Below are 25750 nucleotides of genomic sequence, written 5' to 3'. Positions count from 1 at the left end.
TCATGTGGGTTTAGCTAAGCCACCATGATCTCTAATTCCAACTGGCCAGGGAGGGAGGGGACCCACCACCAACCAGATTCCCAGTTTGGTAAGGCAGAGTTTAGGAAACCACCAGGTCGCTTAAAGGTCTTTCCCTGTGCACATCTTCCCGACAGACGCGTTATAAGGAATCCTGGAGCAAACTTCGAGACGGTGGCTATAAACTGAGGTTGGATGCCCTTCCATTCCAAGCAGCAAAGGCTTCTGGTGAAATCATAAGTGATGTAAGCATTCACCCCATTCCTGTGACAATGTTCAACACTAACCGGTTTTCACTCCTTTTGCCCCTAACCCTTGCCTTCTTTTGCCTGTAGATAATTCCCTGTCCTCCCTGAACTGACTGTGTCAGGGCAATCAGGGAATGACCAATGAGAAAGAACATATCTTGCAACAAAAAATTCCCCAGCCTGGGATACAAAGCCAAATGCTGGACTGTAAACATAGACCCTGGGCAGATGAAATGCACCCTTCACCAAGGTGTTCATAAAGAGAGTCCACGTGAAGAGATGGCTAACAATGCACCCACCTTCCTCCAGCGCGGGGCCGCCCACGTGCTAATGCGTCCTGCCATTTCACAGCCGAGCCCTTTAGTCATTGGGAGTCTTGCATATGAAAGAATAGCCCTTTTGACGACTCCCGCGCATTTTCTTTTAACTCACCCAGTCACTGTCAAAAGAACAAAACATTTCACCCAATGCCCACCTCTTCCATTCTGTGTCCCTTATCCCTGAGCTGTTCCTCTCTCCCGCTCTCTTTCCCTTTAGTACAAATACAAAGAGGCATTTGAGAAAATGAAAGGACAGATGCTTGGTTCCCGGAGCTTGGAAGATGATATCAGCCTTGCACATTCAGTGTATGCGACCTCACTGCAGAGTGATGTAAGTGGGGGGAGAGGCATCAGGGCTGTGGGCCCCCCACCTGACAGTGCTCACTGCACAGCAACCTAGCCTCATTTGTCCTTCTGGATGTGGGTATTGGTTCTGTTACTAACTTGCTATGTGACATTGTTAGATCACTTGTCCCTCCAGGCTACAGCTTCCTCCTCTGTAAAAATGAGGTGCCGGACTGGTTGACCCCTTAGTTCCCTTCTGGGCTGGGCATTCTATGATTTTGACCAGTGGTCACTGGCCACTCGTCTGGATTTGACCCTGGGCTGGGTTTGGCCTTCAGGGGTGTTTCATTTGGTCTGCAGAGTGGATTAATTGCAAATTTTAAAAAATGGAAAATTTTATATAAAAGTGTTAGGCCTCTGGCCAGAAGCTGGACCTGGATTCCTTAAGGCTACAGTTGGTTGAAGTGGCTTCCTGACCAACAGCTCCATTTAGAAGGGATCCGTGCAGTAGGCCAGGCAGCCACCCTCCTCTTCACTTCCTGCTTTACTCCTTTATGCTACCGACCTGTCCCCTGTAGGCGTCTGAGTTTGCAATGACCCTGTCATTGTGGGTTATGACCCTCTGGAGACTGGCAAATGTGTGGTAGGCGCTGTCTCCTTGCACATATGTGAGTTGGCTAACATTGGTGATGAAATCTGTATCCAGCATGTTACAGAGGGCTAAGTGCTTTTATATACAGTGTCTCAGTTAACTGTCAGACTATCTCTAGGAACTCCATCTTGTTATTCTTCCTTATTTTCTCATAGGGAAGTAGAAACTCTGAGTGATTCAGTCTCTTGTCCAAGGTCAGCTAGATAGGGGCAGAGCCAAGCCGTGGAGCCAGCTCTACCTCTCATGGTCTTTCCACAACTTCACATGTTCTCTGCCATTTTGTATTCTGCCTCAGTTTCCCCATTCATAACTTTTTTTTCCTTTCCATCCTGAGTTGCTGACCTAAGAATATGAGATTGGATATGAATTGTCCTTGGCATTATGCTAGGGGTGAGGACAGAATGAATGGAAGTGGGGGTAGCAGGTCAGGGAGGGGTGGCCAGAGCAATGAAAGACAATGGAAGGAAAAAGGAGGATGAGGAAGAGATGGTGATTCTGCATCTGATTATTTCCAGAGTGAGTTTCCCAGACCTTTAAACACAGCTCCTCCAAGGGCTATAGTGGAACCTATGGTTTGCAATGGGTCTTCCCCTCCCTCTCCCAGAATGTGTGTTGGGTTTTTGGGAACACCTATCCCTAAGGACTGACTCTCCAAGCATCTCCCCACTGTTCCCGGCTCCCACGTTGATGAGGAAAATCACTGAATGCTTTGAAGAAACTCTTCCTTAGCTAGTGTGAGAGGAGAATCCCTCATGCCTGAACTTGAGTGGATGATGGGAAAAAATATGGTGGGCAGGGAGCGATGCATCTTCTTGCCTCTGAAAAATAGAAAGATCTAAAATTTGAGCAAGGGAATCACTGACATTATTTACTGTTACTTGAACTTTTGTATGTTCCCCAAATGAGGGAACTGTGGGCTGTCTTCATCCAGATCAATGACCTCCAGGAGCTGGGGGTAGTAAGTGTCAGGGCCTAGAGACAAGTCCTGCTTATTAGGCCAGTCTCTGCAAGAAAGGAGCACTGCCCCTGCCAAGAAATTCCCCTGGGCTTACCTCCGGACAATTGCATTGCAGTTGCCCTCCCTGATGGTCCCGTTGCAAATAGTGGCTTTGAAATAGCCGCTGTTGCTCTGTCTACCCCTCTAGGTGAATTACAAAAAAGGCTTTGAACACTCAAAGGCACAGTTCCATCTGCCGTTGGACATGGCTGCCCTGGTGCATGCCAAGAAGGCTCAGACCCTGGCCAGCGACCAGGACTACAAACATCCACTGCCCCAGTACACTTCCTTGGCAGAAGACCTGAGGCTGAGCTGTGCCAAGAAAGCTCACAAATTGCAGAGCGAGGTAAGGAGACCTGGCCTCTTTCTCGGGGGCCCTTCTTCTCTCAGGCCCTCAAGGCAGTGACCTCCAAGCTCCTGTTGGCTCAGTGAAATCTCTAGAAATGAGAAATCCTAAACCCAAGTCGTATTTTGAAACCCAGTCTGAGAGTTCCTGCACAGCCCTTAAGCACAGTTACGCAAATCTAATCATAACCACCCTTTATTATTTTTTGCTGCACTCTAAGCATTGTTTTATGGATTATCTCACAGTCAGCCCATATCATTAGTTTATCCTTATTTTACAGAGAAATTACAGTGAAATGCAGAGAAGTTAAATATCTTGCCCAAGATCACACAGCTATAGTGAGAAAGGGAGTGCTGGGATTTGAACTTGAGGTTCGAATGACAAAGATGCCCTCCAGGTTCATGGTTGTGCATGTTTAAGACTTGCCAATGATATTGCCTCTGGCCTCAAGTTGCAGGAAGGATTCCTCTTGGTGCTTCATGCATTCCTGTGCCACCCACCTTCTGAGGAGGGCTAAGATCTGTTGGGAGAGGCTACTCAGAACCTGTCAGGACTGATGCACTTCAGGGAGAGGAGAGGGAAATCAGGGCCCTGGAGACCCTCCCTGGGGGCCTTTGAGGAGTCTTTGTACTCCTCTGACATGCATTTCTCACTCCTGATGCCCAATTTCTGAAGCAGACAGGCCCAGGAGGGTGAGGAGGCATTGGAGACTTCCTCACTCCCAAGGAGAGCCAGAATGTTCTCCCCAACCGGCATCCACATCCTGTTCTCTACTTATTCCCCAGTTTGCTAGGTTTCCATGCTATGAAATTTGCAGGTAATGGGCCTGCTTAGGAAAGGAAAACTCCGCACAAAATCTCTTTCCTGGTTTGGCAGTGCCTGCGATCTGAGCGGCACTCAGATCTGGGTGTCTGTCGTCTGTTTGGATTTTACGCCTGTGTACAGCATTTACTGAATGACATAAACTGTCAGGAAACTGAGAGCAGCTGTAGGAACGAGGGAGCTGCCACGCTTATCTCGGGGGCCCGTTTGTCACTTGAGCGGAGCCCTCGCTTGCCCAGCCTCTGGTTGTGATAGCGATTGGAAGGCAGCACGCCCAGGGGGCACCTCACTGAATCTGGGGACTCTTTAAACTGTCAGCCCAAATCACTCAGGTACACACACTGGCCCCCACCCACAGGAACTCAGGCAGGCCTTTGCCAGATTCTTTTGGATTTATTTATTAGTTCTTTCTTAACCCATGATTAATTAATGCCATCCGCTGCTGCTGGATTTTGTTTTAGAAGACCTGTTAGACCATTTCCACATTTGCCCCAAGACAACTGACTTTCTAACCACAATCCGCTTCAGTGTTTATTTTTTGATAGCCCACATTAAAATAAAAATCTGTCTTGCTTCCCTGGAACAGCTACACTGAGACAAGTGACAGCAGAATTATTTTCTTCTGACCTACATTGCTTCCCCGCTAGTGAGCATTTACCAAGAAGCGTTTGTGTGTTGGCTGAGTTTAATATATCCAGAGGGACGGGTTCAACCTTGAGTTCTAATTATGACGCTGTCAGATGCTGTGTCCTGAGACCTCTGGTTTTGCTTTGCTTCCTTGTTCAGAGAGCTTGGCTTTTCTGATTCTTTGTATTTATTACTCCTTCTAGAATTTGTACCGGTCGGACCTGAACTTTATGCGAGGCGTTGCCTGTGTCATTCCAGGCACGTTAGAGATTGAAGGGAGGAAGAAAGCATCGGAACTCATCAGTGAGGTAACTGTGGATGCTGGTGTTGAGTGTCCAGGGCATATTTCCACAGCAGGGGACAATCAGTTAGTTTCTTTCTTTTCTTTTCTTTTCTTTTCTTTTCTTTTCTTTTCTTTTCTTTTCTTTTCTTTTCTTTCTTTCTTTCTTTCTTTCTTTCTTTCTCTCTCTCTTTCCTTCCTTCCTTCCTTCCTTCTTTCCTTCCTTCCTTCCTTCCTTCCTTCCTTCCTTCCTTCCTTCCTTCCTTCCTTCCTTCCTTCCTTCTCTTCCTTCCTTCTCTCTCTCTCTCTCTCTCTCTCTCTCTCTCTCTCTCTCTCTCTCTCTTTCTCTCTTTCTTTCTTTCTTTCTTTCTTTGAGATGGAGTCTCGCTCTGTCACCCAGGCTGGAGTACAGTGGCATGATCTCAGCTCACTGCAACCTCCATCTCCTGGGTTCAAGCGATTCTCCTGCCTCAGCCTCCTGGGTAGGAGTGCTACCTACCCGATTACAGGTGAGTGCCACCATGCCTGGCTAATTTTTATATTTTTAGTAGAGATGGGGTTTCACCATGTTAGCCAGGCTGGTCTCGAACTCCTGACCTCAAGTGATCCGCCCATTGTGGCCTCCCAAAGTTTGGGGATTACAGGCGTAAGCCACTGCGTCCAGCCAATCAGTTTGTTTCTTACCACTAAAGCCAGTTGGATGTTAAACTTTTAGCAGCAGTGACTCACTGCCTAACCCCTGGGCTGGCCTTTTTTTCTTTTTTTCTTACTGGATTCTCCCTTCAGACTGCATGCCGTTTAAGACAGCTTTGAGGATATGGAGTCGGTTCCTCTATTAACATACAAGGATTATTCACTGGCCCATGAGATATTCTTTCCCTGTGTCCCTTTGAAGAGTGGCCCTGTGGTACAGTGCAAACAAAGCAGGCTTTGAAGACCAACAGAGAGAGATTGACATTCCAGGCCAGCACTGATTTGCTGTGTGACCTCAAGCCAGTGACCTACCCCTCTCTGAGGCTCCACTTCTTAATTAGTCTAATGGGTATACTCAGACCCCTCTCTTTTAATTTTTGTGAGGATTAGCACTAATCTAAGCACTGTGCTTTTCTGGCAGCTGTATATGTACAAGCTTGAAATGGTGATAATTTCTTGTTAAAAATACAGAAGTCTTAGAATTCTAAGCTTTCTGATTTCCTGGGGAATCTTGCTCACCCCTGGGAGGGTGACTGGACTTTTATTCATGGTAGATGCAGGGACAAGAGGGGATAATGGACGGTACTGGAAGTAAAAGGTGTTCGGCAGTCAGCCTGAGTACTCAGATAAGCTTATATTTTGCCTACTAGGGAAGTTTAGATTTAACCTCATGCTTTGCTTTTCCAGTGAAATCTCTAAAGCAAGTGGTCTCTGTACCTCATGGTGCATCAGAACCAAAAAACCTTAAGAAATGCGGAGACCTGGGCCCCACTGACTAATTTACTGAATCCCAGTCTCTCAGGGTGGGGTGTAGGCACACCTATTTTTAAATTTTATTTATTTTTATTTATTTTTTAGTTAGTTTATTTATTTGTTTGTTTGTTTGTTTATTTATTTAAAGACAGTCTTACTCTATCACCCAGGCTGGAGTACAATGGTGCGATCTCAGCCCACTGAAACCTCCGCCTCCCAGGTTCAAGTAATTCTCATGCCTCAGCCTCCCAAGTAACTGGAATTACAGATGTCCACCACCATGCCCAGCTAACTTTTGTATTTTTTAGTAGAGACAGGGTTTCGCCATGTTGGCCAGGACGGTCTCGAACTCCTGACCTTAGGGGATCCCACCACCTTGGCCTCCTAAAGTGCTGGGATTACAGGCATGAGCCACTACACCCAGCATGTCTGTTTTTTTTTAAGCTGCAGTTTGTGGTATGCCATCAAGGCGGAGGAGCACTGGGTCTCTGTCCAGCAAAGATCTGGAACAAACCACAAATTTAAATAGTCAAGTTCACATTCATGGCAAAGAACTAAATCTCCCTTTCCCATTTAGAAGGGTCTGATTCAGTCCATCCTGTCCTCCCCCTGCTTCCTCATCCCAGTGAGTTTTGCCGTCACAAAGGCAGGTGACAACCTGATTCTGGAGTGATAGACTTGCAACCTTTGCAAAATGAGGCTTTATGGCTAATGCTTAAAGAACTGGTTCTGCTTCTGGTTTTTATCCCTTACGGAGTTGTCTTCTTCCCTTCTTATGTGTGAATTCAGAGTAAATATCGGCAGCATCCCCACTCATTCAAGTACACAGCTGTGACAGACACTCCCAACCTCCTTCATGCGAAGTTCAGCAACCAGATAACGAATGAGGTAAAATCTCCCGATGGCTTTGGAATGGTCTTTTAAAAAACTGCTAGATTGTTAAAAACACATGTGAATGTGTATGGGGTGAGAAAGAGCATGGGTGTTTATGTGGAGGTTTGGAAAGAAAAGAATGTCATTATATGGAGCCTAAACATTTTCCAGAGGAAATGAAAGCCCAGTTGGGAATCTGGGATCGTCTGTAGTCTCACTTTCCAAGTGCAATCCCAGACCAGCTACATTAGCATTCCCTGGGAGCATACTGGCAAGGCACAACCTCAGATCTACTGACTCCAAATGGTCATTTGACAGGATCATAAGATGATTCTTTGGCACATGAAGGTCTGAGAAGTACTGGTCTATAATTCATTTGTTCTGTCTAGGCAAATATTGGTTAACCAATTTTACATTGTCAATCTGATGTGGGAGGATTTGTGGTTATCCAAGGACAGTTATATTGTAAGATGTTTGTCAGGCTTCTCAATTCTCTACCTTCTCCTCTTCTCACTCACCATTTACCCAATTTACACTTTCATGTATCCAGCAAAGGGTAGGTGCAAAGGAGGGAATCTCATTCCGTAAAATGATCATTCCAGCCTCATTGATTCTACTTATTCATAGTGGCTCTCTTACAGGTTCAAAATAGGTGAGCTTGGCAGAGAATTACATTTTGAACCACCTTTAGGTTTTAGGATTCTCCTTCTGACTGTATCTTTAGTTTTTAAGATTCTCCTTCTGACTCTAACTTCTAGAAGTCAGCTGAGATTTGGTTATTTACACTATTAGTTCCTACTTATTCCAACTGAAAAGTAAGAAATGGCAGCTTGGGATAAGGGATGGAATTCATGATCTTTTAGAGTGGTAGTATCACTTTTAAATTCCTTTTTAATCTTTTCTGCCTACTTTATGAGCTTTGTGCTGTGGGATAACAATGCCTTCTCTCCTGGCCTCTGGCCTTAGCGAACTCGGCAACCATAGACTGATTTCTTTTTCTCTTTTTCTTTTTCTTTTTCTTTTCTTTTCTTTCTTTCTTTCTTTTTTTTTTTTTTTTTTTTTTTTTTTTTTTTGAGACGGAGTTTCGCTCTTTCACCCAGGATGGAGTGCAGTGGTGGTATCTCGGCTTGCTGCAACCTCTGCCTTCCGGGTTCAAGCGATTTTCCTGCCTCAGCCTCCTGAGTAGCTGGGATTACAGGCTCCTGCCACCATGCCTGGCTAATTTTTTTTTGTTTGTTTGTTTGTTTGAGACAGAGTCTCGCTCTGTCACCCAGGTTGGAGTGCAGTGGCGCGATCTCCGCTCACTGCAACCTCTGCCTCTTGGGTTCAAGCAATTCTCCTGCCTCAGACTCCCAAGCAGCTGGGATTACAGATGCCTGCCACCACGCCAGGCTAATTTTGTATTTTAGTACAGATGGGGTTTCTCCATCTTGGTCAGGCTGGTCTCAAACTCCCGAACTCAGGTGATCCGTCCACCTCGGCCTCCCAAAGTGCTGGGATTACAGGTGTGAGCCACTGCGCCCGGCCCTAAGTTTTGTATTTTTAGTAGAGACGAGGTTTCACCTTGTTGGCCAGGCTGGTCTTGAACTCCTGACCTCGTGATCCACCGGCCTCAGCCACGCAAAGTACTGAGATTATAGGCATCAGACACCGTGCCTGGCTCACAGACCCATTTCTAATCACAAGAATGGATGTTTTTGTACAAGATGAGGCCATCCAGGGCAGCATTGGTGTGATTCACCAGCGGAAAGGATCCTGGGGCTTTAGTAAAGGGTATAGGCAAGGGTTTGGAGACGTCCCTTCCACCTCCCTTCTCCTAAATTCCCCAGGTCTTTGTATGACCTTTATGTTGTGTCCTCAAGGACAAAGTCTACAATATAAAGAACCTCGGGAGTATTCTTAAATTTATTTTTCTTTCATTGGCCTATTATTCAGCAAAGCACATGCCATTCCTTACATATTCCTTTTACATCACTCGACTTGACTCATGAAAGATTGTCTTTATTGAAATAAACATCTTCCCCAAGACTGGAGATGTATCCATGACACAATGAATGTTTTTTTGCTATCATGTTTCCTCAACTGCCATTGAGGGACTTCCAGCACTGCAGGAATGCACAGCACTTATCTCTTGCATCATCATTATTATTATTATTATTATTATTATTTTTGCCCAGCGCCTGTATAAAGCAGCTGGAGAGGATGCAAGACACCAGTATACAATGACCCTGGGTCTGCCCGAGTTCATCCGAGCAAAAACGAATGCAGCCAACCTGAGTGACGTAAGTCGTTTTGTTGCTTAAGTTCAAGCATGCTCCAAAGCCATGTATGTCTGCATCAGTAAAGTGACCCAACACTGACCTTTCTGGCCTTCACAGAAGCTTTTTAAAATGTGTAGCTTAGATGCCCTTGTTAAATATACCTTCTCACAAATGTGAGTCCGTGAGTGTACCCAGGGTGTGTACTAATGAGATTTGCTGCACAAAACAAAAATAGATTCTAGAACACCATGCTATAAATGAAAGGAGTGGCCTTTGCTCGTTGATTCATGTAATTTTTTTAAAAAGATTTATACGTGTTCCCACTTTAGGCAAAATACAAAGAGTCTTGGCATAATCTTCGTGCTCAAGGCTACAAGCTGACAATAGAAGCGCTCCCCTTCCAGGCTGCCCGGGCCTCTGGAGATATAGCCAGTGATGTGAGTTGAATGATATGACCTTCCATCTTACCTAATTTCTGTTAACTTCGTGTAAAACAATGTCTACAGCTGATTTTCCTGAATTAAAGCAAATCTATAACCATGCGAGACAGGATGTCACCTGCAGAATATATTAGTTATGAATGAGATTCTTTGACTGAGGGGGAAAAGAAAGGCTCTGTTAATCAGAAGCTAAATTCAGGCAAAGGTCTCTAGCAGGAAGGATATGATGATTTATTTCTAATTGCAACATCTAGGCTACGATCCCCTTGTAATGCACGAACTGCCTGTCTTCTAACTCCACCCAGATTCAGAACGAGAACTCTCGATAGAAATTGCAGTACAGCCGGAACGCGTCTCCCTCTTGGCTCTCTGTAGTTTCACGCATTGGTGTTAGGATTTGATGGCTGTGTTTCAGCCACTCTGTTGATAACATCCATAGCTTTGGGACATGAAGGTGACTTTCTCTTTCCCACAAACAAATCATAGAAAAATGTGGACTTCAAATAAATGGATCCTGTCTTTTGGGTTTAATGTTTTGCCAAGTGCAAATGGATAAAGCACAAGTTTCTCTTTCACCCTTTTTGATAAATTCCTTTTGGCCATAGGACATGTAAGGGGAGTGAAGCCCTTCCTTTGGTTCTGAGGATCTGATTTTAATTAGATAGGAAGAATGGAGCGATGTTTTAATTGTCCATCCCCCAGGGAGGAAGGCACGCTCTCAGGCCAACCCCACTGTGGTTTTTCTTATAATCATCACCTCCTAGTGTAAGAACAAGTGATTTTTCTAGAGTCTGCAATAAAAATGCACAGATAGAATTTGACCGGCCGGCCCTTTCTTGCAGTTTCTCTACAGACATGACTTTGTGAAGGAGCGAGGGAAACTCATAGGGCCCCAGAGTGTAAGTGACGACCCCCGAATCCAGCACTGCCGGCGCATGGGCCAGCTGCAGAGCGAGCTTCAGTACAGGAGGGGGGCGACCAGCAGCCAAGCCCAGTTCCATCTGCCCATGGACATGGTGCACCTGGTCCACGCCAGGAAGGCCCAGGCTCTGGCCAGCAACCACGACTACAGGACACAGTGTCACGAGTTCACAGCACTGCCTGAGGACCTGAAGATGGCCTGGGCCAAGAAAGCCCACGCCCTGCAGAGTGAGGTAGGGGTGGCCTTGTGAAATGCAAACCAGCCCCCGGCCTTTCTCCTTTCACCAAACCTGGGTGTCAATCTCTGCTTCTTCCTTAGTCTTTTGGGCTCTCCTGCCCCTGTCTGCCTTCCCCAAACGACGATTTGCTGGGTCTATGTCATTTAGGTTGGAATCATTTGTTGACTCATTCAACAACTCTTTATGGAGGGCTAGGCACGGTGGCTCATGCCTGTAATCCCAACACTTTGGGAGGCCGAGCCAGGTGGATCATGAGGTCAGGAGTTCGAGACTAGCCTGACCAACATGGTGAAACCCCATCTCTATTAAAAATACAAAAATTAGCCAGGCATGGTGGCATGAGCCTGTAGTCCCAGCTACTTGGGAGGCTGAGGCAGGAGAATCACTTGAACCCAGGAGGCAGAGGTTGCTGTGAGCCGAGATCGTGCCACTGCACCTCAGCCTGGGTGACAGAGCAAGACTTCATCTCAGAAAAAAAAAAAACCTTTATTGAGCACATTCTGTATACTAGCCACCATTCTAAGCCCTAAGAGTGCAGCAGTTAGCAAAAGAGTCAAAAAATTCCTGTGCTCATGAAACTCCTGTTATGCTAGAGGGAGATAGGCCATGGTAAATGCATGAAATATGTAATATGTCAATGGTTATACATGCTATGGAGACATACAGAGCAGGGAAGTGGGGCAGGAGGCATGAGTGTGTGTGTTTGTGTGTGCACACGCGTACGCGTGTGCCATTTAAAATAGGACATTAGGGTAGCTCTCATTGAAAAGCTGATATTTGAGCAAAAGCCTTAAGGAAAAGATAGAAGGGGATAGGGAACTCCGGGCAAACTGAATAGCAAGTTCAAAGGCCAAGGACTTGAGTAGGAGCAGCCTTGGCCTGTTTGAGGCTGAAGTGAAGGAGCAGCCTTGGCCTGTTTGAAGCCAAGTGAGTGGGGATGGAGTCACAGGGTCTGAGCAGGGCCTGGGCTCTGCGGAGCAAGGATGATATGGTAAGACTGTAACCACTGCCGACTCTCACTGACTGCTAGCCTTTGCTTTTAAACTTGCAAAAGCAGTCTGACGTGGGGACAGCTGCTACTCCTGTTTTAGGGATGAGGTCATGTGGGAAGTGCCGAGGGAGAGTGGGCTCCAGAACCCATTCTTAACCATCGTGCTCTCTTGCGGGGAGCTCAGAGCAGAGAGTCATGTCCTCACAGCACGGGCATAGACCCTGAGGCTACCTGAGCAGGGGCACCAGGCGGGCTGGTAGAGAGTGCTGGCCCCTCCCACATCATGGTGCAAGATTCTGGAGTCAGACTTCTGAGATTCCAACCATAGCTCCCCCACTACTGGCTGGGTGACCTTGGACAAGTTCATGCCTTCTCCAAGCCACAGACATGGTAACGATGGCATGGGACATGACAATAATGACAATGGGACTGCGTTGCAGTGTGGCAGGCACTGCGCCTCACATCCTCTCTCTAGGCCCACAGCATCCCTAGGAAGAATGTGCTCTCATTTTAGAACATAACCAGCCATCTGTGTCGGGGTTTCTCAACGTCTGCACCTTTGACGTTTTTGCAGGTTAATTGTTTGTTTTAGGGGCCTGACCTGTGCATTTCAGGATATTCAGTAACATCCGTGGTCTTTATCCTCTAGGCGCCCATATCACCCCACCCCCCCGGTGTGACAACAAATGCCTCTAAATCTTGCCAAACAAATGTCCCTGAGAGAAGAAGTTATCCCCCATTGAGAATCTGGTTCTCAGTGGAGAACTGGTCTATATGAAACAATTAGCATGACACCTGATCCATGGAAGCATTAGAATAAGTATTAGCTGTTTGAATACGTTCCTTACGCTAAGCCCCTCAATTCTGGTTGCCTTCAGGGCAATGACTACTGCTAGATTAATTGTAGATAGCAATAAGTGGGGTATTCTAAACACATAATCAATTATTATTAATTGCAGTAATGATTTCATGAATTTAATTATCATTGCATTATTAATCACAGTTTGCTGGAACTGAAATATCATGTCATTCGCCATCAAGCAGAGTGTAGAGTAGGGCGCATTCATCTGGGTCCCACATGGGGGATTTAGTTACTAAAGTGCCAGCCCAAGTTCCACTTACAAAGTTCTTCCATTTCCTAAGCAATCCTGAGGGCCCCCAAAACAGCTCATAGCATGACTCTCTGGTGCCCAACAAGGGACCCTCTTGTCAATGGCCTATTTCTTGAGAGAACAGAAGCCTTCTGGGACAGAACAGGCCCCCAAGGAAGGTAAGGAGGCCACCTGGGAGAGGTATGAGAGGTAGAGCTGGAAGTCAGAGGATGTGTGTGGGAAGTCCAGCTGTCACTGTGTGTCCATGAGCAGTCACTGCCCTTTCTAGGCCTCCATCTCTCCATCAGAAAAGCAAAGAGGGGCTGGGTGTGGTGGCTCACACTTGTAATTCCAGCACTTTGGGAGGCCAGGGCAAGTGAATTGCTTGAGTTCAGAAGTTCGAGACCAGCCTGGGCAACGTGATGAAACCCTGTCTCTACAAAAAATTAGCTGGGTGTGGTGGTGCACACCTGTAGTCCCAGCTACTTGGGAGGCTGAAGTGGGAGGATGACTTGAGCCCAGGAGGCAGAGGTTGTGGTGAGCCATGATCGTGCTACTGCACTTCAGCCTGGGTGACAGAAAACCAGAGACCCTGTCTCAAAAAAATAAAAAGAAAGAAAAAAAGAAAGTAAAAGAAAAGCAAAGAGGTTTGATTTGATCCATGATCTTAGACTTTGGGATTCATGGGAAAAATGGCTTTTAAATGGTGAGATCCACATAATGTCAAATTTTATTTTACTAACTGAGGAAGAAGGAAAAAAACAAACGCTACCTTAAGCTACCATTTATATCACTGTTATTTCTGAAAAGAAAGGACATTTTCACACTAAAAAAAGAAAGTAGAGAGAGCATAATCTAAAAAGGAGAATCCCTCCCATGAAATTGTAGTTGACCATCTTACGCTGACATTTTAAAGGCAGGGTACGTATTACATTTTTAAATGCTAAGATGTTACTGCTTAAATTTTAAATGACCATATTATGCTGTACGCGTTGTTTTTAAGCTGCAAATTGGTTAATGAGGGAGTCTGGGTTCGAAGAAGCTGTGAACAGGAGTCCCGGAAATGTTCAGCTGGTTCTGAGGCTTCAGCTTGATTGCAGCCATTATCAAAACTCCAGTTTCACGTGGTTCTATTACACAGAAAAGGGAACAAGTGCTAAATAGGTATTATCTCAAGGGAGCAGCCCCAGCCTTCAACTGCTTCTCCTGACCTTGCCCTCCCCAGGTCAGAAAGAAAGCTTTGGGTAGGGCCAGACGGGACCCAGAGATGCTGAGCTCCTCATGGCTGTGGTTCATTCCCGTGTCTTGCCCAGTTTGGACCAGCCCGGCCCAGTCTTGCTTGACTCAGAAATTCACCTGAGATGCATGCCTGGTCCAGGCAAGGTGCATCATAGGCAGGTGCTGATTCCATCACCTCTTCCGTGCTTCTCAAGTCTGCTGTTGCCTGCTCCCTTCATGGTCTCAGACCAGGCTGCTGGGAGTCCGGAAAGGCACGTGCTCGAAATGTCACGGAGACAGTCCCAACCTCTCTGCTTACAGCTGTGTGACCTAAGGTAGACTCCTTAAGCTCTCGGGACTCAGTTTCTCCCTCAGAAATAACAACAACAGCAATAACTAAAATGTATGTAACGCTTACCCTGGGCTAGACATTGGCGTAAGCATTTTGTGTAAACTATCTCATTTAATATCTAGGTGGGTACCAGTATGACTCCTCTCTTTACGGGACGTGGCAATAAGGCACCAATAATCTAAGTAGCTTACCCAAGGCCACAGCTGGTAGGAAAATGACTTCCTCAAGACTGTACAGCTAGGACAAGGCACAGTGAAGCTTCCAGCTCTTGCCTCTTAACTCCTGGTTCAGTCTCTTTGGCTTCCCCAGATGGCTGGATTCTGAACCCAGGTGCTCTGTGTCTGTCCTCTTAACCACTACTGGTGTGACTTACCCACAGTACAGCAGCTGGTGGCTCTGCTGAGAGTCTGAAGAATCATTTGACAACCAAAATGTTTCTGTGAATGAGAATAACTGTTCCTTAGGCTGGGCATGGTGGTTCACACCTGTAATCCCACACTTGGGAAGCTGAGACAGGAAGATTGCTTGAGTCCAGGAGTTATAGAGCAGCTTGGGCAACATAAGGAGACTCCATCTCTACAAAAATAGAAAATAAAAAAATTAGCCAGGTGTGGTGGTTTACATCATTCCTTCTGCATTAGAACTCGGGGACTAAAAGCTACAGCTTGAGCATTTGCAACACAGTGCTCCAAAATGGGGGTGCCGGGTAACCCCATGTGTGAATCAGAAGAAGGCTTCTAGACCTTAACATGTAAGAGGGGAAAAAAGTGAGGCTGCCATTTGGGGAAGCCAGATTCAGCTGTGCAGCTTTGCAAGGTCCCTCATTATCTTATAATCCTTCTTCGAAACCATCTTTGGGTAGCAGGTTCTTCTTGACTCCCCTCCCCTTGCCCCCTCTTTTATCATGAAGTCTGGGGCAGGTGTGTTGTTTTTAGGATCTGCGTGAATAGTCAAAGCTGGGCTGGGAGCTGAGATATCAATAGACAATCCATTTATAAGCGAGTTGGAGGCACAGTCAGATCTTTGGGGAACCTGCATCTTGCTTTCTGACTTACCTGGGATCGTACTGTTCAGCTCAACAAAAGGCAAGTTGAAAGAGCGCTCCCCACTTCATCTCGTTTATGAAAGGAGCAAGGCCCGGCTGTGAAGAGGCCCTGTAGGATTATTCTCTCCAACTTAGAAATTTATCCAATTTTCTCTGTTCTTTATCAGAGTGCAAGGCAAAAGCTTTGCCGGTGTAGACTGAAAGATCGTGGTATAAAAAGCAATCTTACTGACATGGGGTTTCGAAACCTGCTCCTGAGCCTGAGTGATGTCTCCCTTCACCAGTTGGAAGGCACAGTCGAATTTGCACAGGGGCATTAACCAGCAGACAGTAGATCAGAAACGGACCCTCTTTGAGGCCAGCTGTGAGGAACGCTGTGAATCCTGAAATGAAAGAGAACTAAAAAGGCCGAGAGGCTGATTTCTGGAGTGATATTTTGCGTTACAGCAGAGCTTATGTCTAAATTAGAGAAACGCCATCAACTTCGTTTAGATCCAAATTTTAGATTTTCTTAGAGAGGCTTTTTCCACCTTTAAAAAATGCCTAATTTCCATAAAGAGAAGAGAAGGAGAGAAGCATTCAGGCGACTGTCTCGTTGTAGGCAATGGTGGGGCAGATCAAGGAATAGTAATGAGATTCAACATTTGGGAAGGTTACCAATCAGACCCACTGTCTTAAAGCACCATTTATTATTTCCTCCCAGGACCAATGCTGTAGCCTAACCTTCCGAGCTCTTAAAATGAGGAAAGAAAATAAGGCTTAGCCCATTTTTGGAATATAAACAAATCATAATGAGTAACAGTAGGAGGAGGTGGTAAACTGAGGCATGAAGAGGTTAAAATGATGTACTCACTATTAGCTTGTGGCATGTAAGTTTGTTTCCGTTTTTAAAGTCCTGCTGTAATTGACTTCTTTCCCCCTCCACTACCATTATCACAAGAACAAAAATCTAACTTAAAGAGTGGCTCTTAGCCCTGAGTACTAGCAGGTGTTTTTATGAGAACAGAGGGGTTGTTATGAACTTTGAGTATCACAGAGAGAAACTGAGTCACATTTTGGTTAAAGTGATTTGCTCCCAGTCATAGGAGGTTGAACCCAGAGTTCAAAGCCTGAACAGTGTGCAGAATGTTTCTATTTAGGCAGGCAGGTAATGGCCTCACTGGCAGAATGAAACAAAATAATCCCAGCTAGTGCTTAGATATGAGCATATATCTATATATCTCAGCTCTTTCTTTATGCGATCGTCCACATAGGTGGTTACTCTCTGCTTTAAATCCTGCCAGTTCACTGGTGGGACCTTCTTGTATCTCGTATGTGATGCATTAATTAATTCCTGGAGAATGTACAAATTCAAACGGTTTGACTTGACAACATGCAGAATGTACTCCCAGTGAAGATGTTGAAATGTTGTGATGAAGCATTATTACAAATGTTATTACAAATCAAGGATCTTCTTGAAATGCTGTGGTAGTCTTAGGCACTCTCCTGATAAAGCCCACGATTTTCTCCCTGCAGTTGCGCTACAAGTCAGACCTGGTCGGCATGAAGGGCATAGGGTGGCTGGCGCTGAGATCCCCACAGATAGAGAGTGCAAAGAAGGCTGGAGAACTCATCAGCGAGGTACCATCAACCTCTCCCCACCACAAGTGACAAGGGCAAGCTAGCATTTCCTTTTGAAGAAGGAATCTGTTCATGGAGTGGAGATCCCAAAGGGCCTCATGGCCACTGGACTCCCAGTATTTTTGGAGGGCCATGTGCAACCAAATCCCAAGACAGAATGAGGTTTCCCTCCAAATGAATTCACTGCTGAGGAACTGAAGGCATGATGTATTAGAAAGTTCTCAATAAATACATTACGTACAATTGTCATCTAAACTGGCCCATTCTTTGTATTGAGAGGAGGAGGAATTTGCCACCCATCTACTGAGTTGACTCAGTGTTCAGAGGTTTTCTGATTTCTGATAGTGTTAAAATTTGCCCAGGAATAGTTACATTAACTGAACTCCTTACCATGCTAACAGCCTGGGGATCCCTGCCCTGGAATTCCCTCACCTTCCCTCGAAGGTGACACTGCCTTCTTCAGTTTCTGAATAACAGAATGTATTTGGACAGGGTCCAAGCAGGGCCACATTGATGCTGAATACTGCCCTTTACTGAATTCCTTTATTGTAGGGAGCCATAGGATTTTGTGGCCTCTCTCTTCAAGAGAGTAAATATCTGTAAAATGTTCCTTACACAGAGGCAGCTGAATCTTTTTATACTTTTGATTGTTAGGTACCTACCAAGAAAAGAGGCTTGTTTTCCAACAATATGATTGGCATGTTAGGTACTGAGAAGGTGGAGTGAAGCTGCATCCTGAAAAATGCATGATGTTTGACTGTGTTTCATGAGAATCTTTGTCTTTCTCTTATAGACCAAGTACCGTAAAAAACCAGACAGTATCAAGTTCACCACAGTGGTTGACTCCCCAGACCTGGTTCATGCCAAGAACAGCTATATACACTGCAATGAGGTAGGTCCCTTCTTGTCATTCATCCCGGGCATGCAGTGTAGCACTGCTGCTCAGTGGTCCGGGTCTAAGAACACAGGCTCTGGACAGATGGGGGTGCACACTTCCTTTCTACTACCTGGATGATCTGAACAGATGGGCGTGCAAACCTTTCTATTACCTGGATGTTCTTGGGCCAGTTACTGAATCCCTTCTAACCTTGTTTCCTTTATTTAAAGGAGGTTGGGGTTGCGGGGAGGATAATAATAGCAACCATTTTATAAGATTAAATGAATTAAATGAGGATTAAATAAAGGCACAGAAAGCTTTTAGCAAGTACATGGAACACAGTAAGTTCTCAATAAGTGCTCCTTGTCGTGGTTTGATTTGTAATCACAATGATAATAATGCCAAGTATTAGTGATGATCCCTTGCCAAACACTCGATCAGATACATGTTGCTTGTTGATAGATGGCGGTGGAATTAAAAGATTAATATAACCCAGTTAGGAAAAAAAAAAAAAAAAAGGAACAGCTGTATTTAAAGCTTCTTTCTGCTTTTACTCTCTGTATAATTTAGCCCTATTTCCTCATTCCTGTCTTTATGTCAAGGAATAGGAGGTTAATGTTTTTCCCCTGAAATTGTTAAGGGATTCAGTTCTACATGCAAAGTGACAGAGCTGCTCTATTTCACAGACAGCCCGACTGCTGTAGTGACCGGTTCATATTTGTAAAGCCTGAGTTAAATTTGGGAATTGATCAGAATATTACAGTTTCACCTTTAAAAATACATAAGACTCAAACACTTCCTGAAATTGTTTGTAATTCTTAAATCACTGCTTTAAAAATAAAAACCAGATAAATCTTGGAGTTTTAAAATTGTGCCTTCCTGTGATCCAGGTGGGCTATGAAAATACTAATTTCTTGAACATATATTAAGATGTTTTATAACAAAGAGAACTTACTAACTATGCATATTATAATTATTACCATTAATGTTAAACAACAAAGGCATTGAGGCTGTATCTTTTTTTTTTTTTTTGAGACAGAGTCTCGCCCTGTCACCCAGGCTGAGATGCAGTGACACGATTATGGCTCACTGCAACCTCTACTTCTCGGGTTCAAGCGATTCTTCTGCCTCAGCCTCCCGCATAGCCGGAACCACAGGCACCTGCCACCACTCTCGGCTAATTTTTGTAGTTTTCAGTAGAGACGGGGTTTCACCATGTTGGCCATGCTGATCTTGAACTCCTGACCTCATGATCCACCCTCCTCAGCCTCCCAAAGTGCTGGGATTATAGGTGTGAGCCACCGCGCCCGGCCGAGGCTGTATCTTGTTACTAGTAAAAAGCATGTCCAATGCTCAATTGCAAAGATTCTCTGAAGTATCTGCATATCTTCTATTGTGTAAAACACCCAGGTATGGCCAACCATGGTGTTGGTTTGTGGCCCATTTGGAGCAGATCTTGATGAATATTTTTAACAGTCTATTTAAAACCAGCTGCCCCATCTGACCCTGGCTGTAAAGGCATCCTCCATCAAATTGTGGGTTCTGGAGGGACACTGTCCACAGACAGGACTGGGTTCTGTTCTATGCGGTGGGCACTCAGGTGGAGGGGGCAGGAAAGGGAGTCAGTTGCTTTTCCCCTGTGGTTTCAGCCCACACAGTTCTCCATTTACCATAAGCCCATCTTATCCACAGCGCATGTATAGATCCGGAGATGCAGAATCCCTGCACAGATACACCCTGATCCCCGACCACCCCGATTTCACCCGAGCCCGCCTCAATGCGCTGCATCTGAGTGATGTAAGTGAACTGGTGGTTCATGGAGTGTGTGCCTACTTTTGTAAAATGATCTGTACCCAATGTGGATTTTGTTTTTGTTTTTTATAAAGTTCTAGGAGGGAGGACTTGGAACAGAAAGGACACTGAACTGAGAAACTGTTCTATGACTTTCAGTCATTTTCCTCAGTGGTCTTCATATATATTTTTTTTAATCTGAAAAATGGTAATGGGGCTGAGCTAAACTGAGGTTCTTTCCAGCTCTAAAATTCTGACTTGGGCATGGCTCCAAAGACCACGGTGATGTGCTGGGTAACCATGAGGGGAGTGGTCCCCTGGTCCTAGCGGGTGTAGACACCTGCTCTTTCTGTTTCCTGGACCCCTCTCTGTAGCCATTCAGAGTAGTGTCACTGGAGATGGAGTGGCTCTGTCTCACTCCGCAGTTTGGAAAGACGCTGCAATGGTAGCCCATCCCATCCGAATGCAGCTCGCTCCTTTGTGCATGGGACTGTGGCCTCCAACGCTCTCGTTTCCCTTGGACATGTGCCCTTTGCGTGCATAACCAAGCTACTGTTTCCTAAACCCGGGCTTGTTGTTAGCAGGGGTTGGAAGCCCCTGGTTGTAATAGAATAGGCGGCCGCTTGGCCAGCAAAGCTGTGATCCTTGGATAACAGGTAGAGAGACGGCGGAATCAAAAGACACTGTCAGATCAGAATAACACAGGCTGAGTGTGTTGGCCTGGGGCAGCGTGGGGCCTCCCAGAGTCCGGCCATTCTTCCCTCTCTGGCCTGGCCATTGTGTCCTGGGGCTCCGTGCAGATCAACAGCTGCTACCGTTCACCCCAGAGGTGGCTGCCTCGCAGGGGTTGGCGAGAGGCGCCTTCTAGTTAGCGTGTGTATTAGTTTGTTGCGTTTGTAAAGCCCTGTGGGATCCCATGCAGTGAATGCGATGGTGCTTTGTAAATATGAGTTATTATGACCATTTGATGCTTTTGAAGGATGTGCAAGGGATAATTTTAGAACAGCAGCTCTGGTGGGCTGACCTCCATCTGGGGAAGCAGGACCTCCCCCTCAGCAGAGCCTGCACAAAACATCCATCTCATTAATGCTTCAAGGATGGGGGAAGGCAAGGCCTCCATTTGAGGAACTATTGGAGACCCATGGCTGTAGAAAGTGGGATAAAGCTGCCAGTGCATTTGGGGCCCGGCTTCAGGAGGAGAGTCACCCCAGGCTGGTGATAGAAGCATCTTCCCTCTCACAAGGGACGCCGGTCTGCAGCGTCCTGGAGCTGAAATTAGCCACCAGGGTATGCGGATATGGATAACTCATGAACCTCTTTTGAAAGAGCACTTCTTCGGGGGCGTGTAGAATACGCACAATTGGATCAAGTGCTCTGTGAGGAAGATGTGGAGGGAAAGTGACCTTCCTGGGCAAAGAAAGCCATTGAGATGTGTAAGGCAGCCGAAATAACTAAAAATCAAATGACTCTAATGTGTGAGGATGAGGACAAAACTGTGCCCACTGTGATAAAGAAGAGGAACGCCCAGGGTTCCAAATCAAAGCGCCTACGGAATCTAAAGACTCCCAGTGGCAAGGCAAAAACCTCAACAGAATAAAAAACTCAGGGAGGAAGTGATCACAACCAAGCAAATAGTACACAGGGAGAAGTCACCCAGAGAAAGGGGGCCCACACACTCAGGAGACCCCCGATCTGGGCCATGCTTTCTAGTTGACCCTGAGTTACAGAGACTCAGAAGCTGGGGTGCATTGGACACCAAAGTGGGGTGACATTGGAGTTTGATGTTGCATCAAGTTTACTGTCAATAACCAGCCCAGATCTGGTGTGGGAGTTCTTATTAGGAAGGCATGGTGTGCCCCTTGGAGAGAGTGATCGGGGTTTGACTCTATTTGCTACTCTAACCTTTGTGGGGCCACCCAAACAGAAAGCAGAATGCTACAGAGGATCATCAGTCTGTCATCATCTGAACATTCCTACATGTCTTTCAGTCCTAACTGCTAAACTCAGTGGTGACCCAATAAATCTAATCATTTTGGCTCTGTGATTCCTCAGTTAGGTGATTATCCCAGGAGTGAACGGTTCTGCATTTCCAGGGCCTAGAACACAGTAGACATTTGGCTCAGAGTTTACGGCATCGAGTGTGGAAGTCAGAGGTGAGGATGGAGGTGAAGGTGGTGTGATCTGCAGTACAGAGAAATGATGAGATCCGCCATGCTTGGCCCAAGCACTTTGTGGTCCTCTCTAGTTCCAGGCCCAGTTGTGGGATGGGGTGGGCCACTTTGCTTTTCATCTGCCACTCCTCCTTTGCTTAATCCCCCCAATCTCCCGTAGAACAGAGCACCAGCCTTGACCTCCATTTCCAGGAGACAAAAGGACGGTTCTTAAGGGCCCCCTGACCTGCTGTAGCTCGTGGAACGTGTGAGCAACCGACACGGTCTGGGGCTGTCACTTTGTCATCTGTTGGTGATGCGCCTCTCCTGCTGTCTCCCTTCTCTGTGGCTGAATAAAGAACAGCCTTCCACTGGGATCTCCAGATGCCTCCTTTTATAGAGCCATTCCCTTATCTTGAAAAAAAAAAATATTAGCTACATGAAGGCACAGAAGATTTTGATGCCTCTATCGGTGATGTGGGTCTACCTGAGGACTAAGAGGATATGATTACAGACTCCCAGAGGGCGTGTGAGAACAACTTGAAAAGGGAAAAAATGAAAGAGGAAGATATGAAACACATGGGTCAGGTGCTCGGTCAGGTTCTTGACAATAAATTTAATTCAGGTGAAGGCTCTTCCCTTCGTGCAGGCACCAGGGGTGTATATGAGATGCAGCATGCCTCATAGTGATGGTGCAGGGCATGGCATCAAAGCCAGGCTGAGGCCCCTCCGGATGTCAGTGGAGCTAACGAACACATGAGTGCCAAGGCCCAAGGAACAGCACTTTCAGCATGTGGGAAGAAACTGGATTCTGGAAGCTTGAATTCAGCTTCCAGAATTCAAGAAGCTGCAAACCTGAAGCACGGAAAGTGAATGCAAAGACAGGAAGGAGTGGGTTGGGGGTTTCTGATACCAAGGGGATGTTGCAAATGAGCCATACTTGAAGATCACAAGCCTCACAAGAGCAGGGCCTAATGGGTGGGTTGGGGACTTAGAGCTGAAGCCTTTTACGGCCAACCTCACCAATCCCAGTGCTAGGGAGTCCCCAAGGTAGACATGGGCTTATAGGTTCTGCCGTCCTGGGAACCAACAAAGGTTAGGAACCATTCCTGCTGAGTACCAGCAACATGGAAGACAGTGGAGTGACTGCCTGCTTACTCATGCTTTTGTTTTTCCATCTAGAAAGTCTACAGAAACTCCTGGGAGCAGACCCGGGCTGGCAGTTACGACTTCAGGCTGGATGCCATCCCCTTCCAGACTGCCCGGGCATCCAGGGAGATCGCCAGTGATGTAAGACCCCATGTTCCCTCCCATAGTCACTGATGGGTTTTTCTCTGGTTTTCCTAGTTCTGTTGAAAGGCAAACCACCACGACCTGTCAAGATTATCTCTGCACCAAAACTGAACACGTACTGTATTTTAAATGAAAGAAAAAAAAAAACGGGCTTTACTTTCTAGCATCTTAGGGAGAAATTGTGGTCGAGGAGGGCTGTATTCCCATTCTCTCTCTTTTTAGAGAGGCACTCTTAAAAGATGATGGATGAGTACCAAGAGGTCCATGAATATGTGCTTGGGTTGTTGATTTGCAATAAAAGGACTTCTTTTAGCTGAAGCTCCGTGGCAGAATAGAAAGAGATAGGGCTTTTGCCCTAGATGGACAAGTTCAAATCCTGGCTCTGTCACTTAGGAATTGGCTGTTTGTCTTGGGCAAGTTGCTCAAATTCTCTGAACTTAATTTTCTACATCTATGAAATAGGGATCTTGTCTCCTGGATTAATGTAGGAATGAAAACAAAATCATATATGGTGTCAGGAACATAGCAGGTATTCTGAAAGAGAGGGCACCATTGACTAGACAAGTGTCCACAGTGCTAGACGGAGTCTCACTTGGGAACAGTTTCCTGCTGATCCACAATTTGATAAGTACAGAAATTAAGAGCATGTGATTTTTGAATTTTTTTTTTAGCAATTAGGACATTGTAGCATCCAAGCGTGTGATCACTGGACTCATCTCACTGAACAGGGTGAAGGCCAGGTTGGGTGTTACCAAATACAAGTGGTATTACTACATACTAGCCACATGCAATAGGACCATACATGGGTCTTTAATGCATTGGAAATGTAAAAAGCAAATCAAATTGGGACTGAGCCTTCACTGTAGATGGTTTGAGGAGCACTGGACTAGGTCCCTGAAAGCTGGAAAGAATCAAAGGCAGAGTGGCCTATGTGAGAATGGGCACAGTTCTCTTCCTGTTGGAGTATCAATGATAACAGTGACAGTACCAGTAGCCACCACTTAGTGGGCCAGAGCTCATGCCAGACATGAAGCTCAGCCCCTGTCTGATTGAATCCTCTCAGCGTCCTACAGGGTGGAGATCATTCTCCAATTTTATCAGATGAGGAAACTGAGGCTCACGGAGAAACTCAGTAACTGGCCCATGGCCACACAGATAGGTCTACCTGGATCCAAAGCCTGTGCCTTTAACCTACTCTTGAGCCCCCTGCTGAGAATCCCCTGGGATGGCCCCATATGTGAGGCTGGCCCTGGGGGAGGTAGGCACCCATGACCTGCCTCTGCTCCTCTGACTTGCAGTTCCGGTACAAAGAGGCTTTCCTGCGGGACCGAGGCCTGCAGATCGGGTATCGCAGCATCGACGATGACCCAAGGATGAAGCATTTCCTCAACGTTGGCAGGCTCCAGAGTGACAATGAGTACAAGAAGGACTTTGCCAAGTGTCGGTCCCAGTTTCACAGCCGCACAGACCAGCCCGGCCTCCTTCAGGCCAAGAGGAGCCAGCAGCTGGCCAGCGACGTGCACTACAGGCAGCCCCTGCCCCAGCCCACCTGCGACCCGGAGCAGCTGGGCCTCAGGCACGCTCAGAAGGCCCACCAGCTGCAGAGTGATGTGAGCCACCTCCACCCACTCCCTTGAGGCCCTTCCTCTGGTGCCTCTTCCTAAGAGATGGCCATAATGCCACGTTCCATGTTAGCTTTTGGGGGGGCTGGGCTGAGAGAGAATCCAAGACACTTAACGCTTTAGTGCCAGAAAGAATAACAACAGTAACTACCACTTCTTGAGCGTCTCCTGTGGGTCAGGCTCTGTGTCAAATGCTTTCCAAGCCTCGTGCCATTGGCACTCATGCCAACCCCAGGACTGCCTCATTTTACAGATGAGGAACCTGAGGCTCAGAGAGGTTCAGTGACTTACTCAAGATCCCATAACAAATAAGTGGCAGACCTAGGATATCAACCGCTTTTTGTGTGCTGTGAGGGCCCAAGCTCTTGATGGCTATGCTGAACTGTTTCCAAGGGATCTTAGTAGCTATTAACCCAGCCTTTGCACTTTCCCTGGGAAGAAACTGAAGCCCAGAGAAGGGAAGTGGCCTCCCTAAGGCCACAGAGTATGTGGAGCAGGTGTCACTGCCCCACCCACTCCCAATTGCAACTTTTGTCACTTGAATGGGAAGATGCAAGAGACAGCAACATGCCGGCTGGACTCACAGCGCATTGGGGCCCCTGTGCCAGGGAGACGCTGCTTATGATAAATTTTTTCCCCTTGTTCTGGCTTTACTGATGACAGACAACATAGTCTCATTGTGACTGCCTTTTTAATCTTCTTTACTTGATGGTCAAACCACTCCAAACCCTGCTGACATATTCCTCTTGCTTCCCTCTTACCCTCAAGGTCAAGTATAAATCAGACTTGAACCTGACCAGAGGTGTTGGCTGGACCCCTCCTGGCTCCTACAAAGTGGAAATGGCTCGGCGGGCCGCGGAACTGGCCAACGCAAGGGGCCTGGGTCTCCAGGGAGCTTACGTGAGTAGCAAGCTGCACAGCCACC

General features: G+C 46.4%; 1 protein-coding gene across 4 annotated transcripts in view; it reads left to right on the top strand.

Moving 5' to 3' along the window:
* The window catches only part of NRAP (nebulin related anchoring protein), a 76611-nt gene that overhangs the window by 50039 nt on the left and 822 nt on the right, over positions 1-25750 (top strand). For all 4 annotated transcript variants that reach the window (XM_050802689.1, XM_050802686.1, XM_050802687.1 and 1 more), the window contains 14 exons: positions 156-263; positions 804-917; positions 2669-2866; positions 4519-4623; positions 6831-6929; positions 9092-9196; positions 9505-9612; positions 10458-10769; positions 16988-17092; positions 17886-17984; positions 19662-19766; positions 23093-23200; positions 24502-24813; positions 25594-25725. In XM_050802689.1, coding sequence (XP_050658646.1) covers positions 156-263; positions 804-917; positions 2669-2866; positions 4519-4623; positions 6831-6929; positions 9092-9196; positions 9505-9612; positions 10458-10769; positions 16988-17092; positions 17886-17984; positions 19662-19766; positions 23093-23200; positions 24502-24813; positions 25594-25725 — 2010 coding nt within the window. The remainder of the gene's footprint in view (positions 1-155; positions 264-803; positions 918-2668; positions 2867-4518; positions 4624-6830; positions 6930-9091; positions 9197-9504; positions 9613-10457; positions 10770-16987; positions 17093-17885; positions 17985-19661; positions 19767-23092; positions 23201-24501; positions 24814-25593; positions 25726-25750) is intronic.

This window comes from Macaca thibetana, chromosome 9 (assembly GCF_024542745.1).
Source record: "Macaca thibetana thibetana isolate TM-01 chromosome 9, ASM2454274v1, whole genome shotgun sequence".
In the NCBI taxonomy this organism is placed as follows: domain Eukaryota; kingdom Metazoa; phylum Chordata; class Mammalia; order Primates; family Cercopithecidae; genus Macaca; species Macaca thibetana.
The sequence above is the reverse complement of the archived record's forward strand: the minus strand, read 5'-3'. Positions and strand labels throughout refer to the sequence as shown.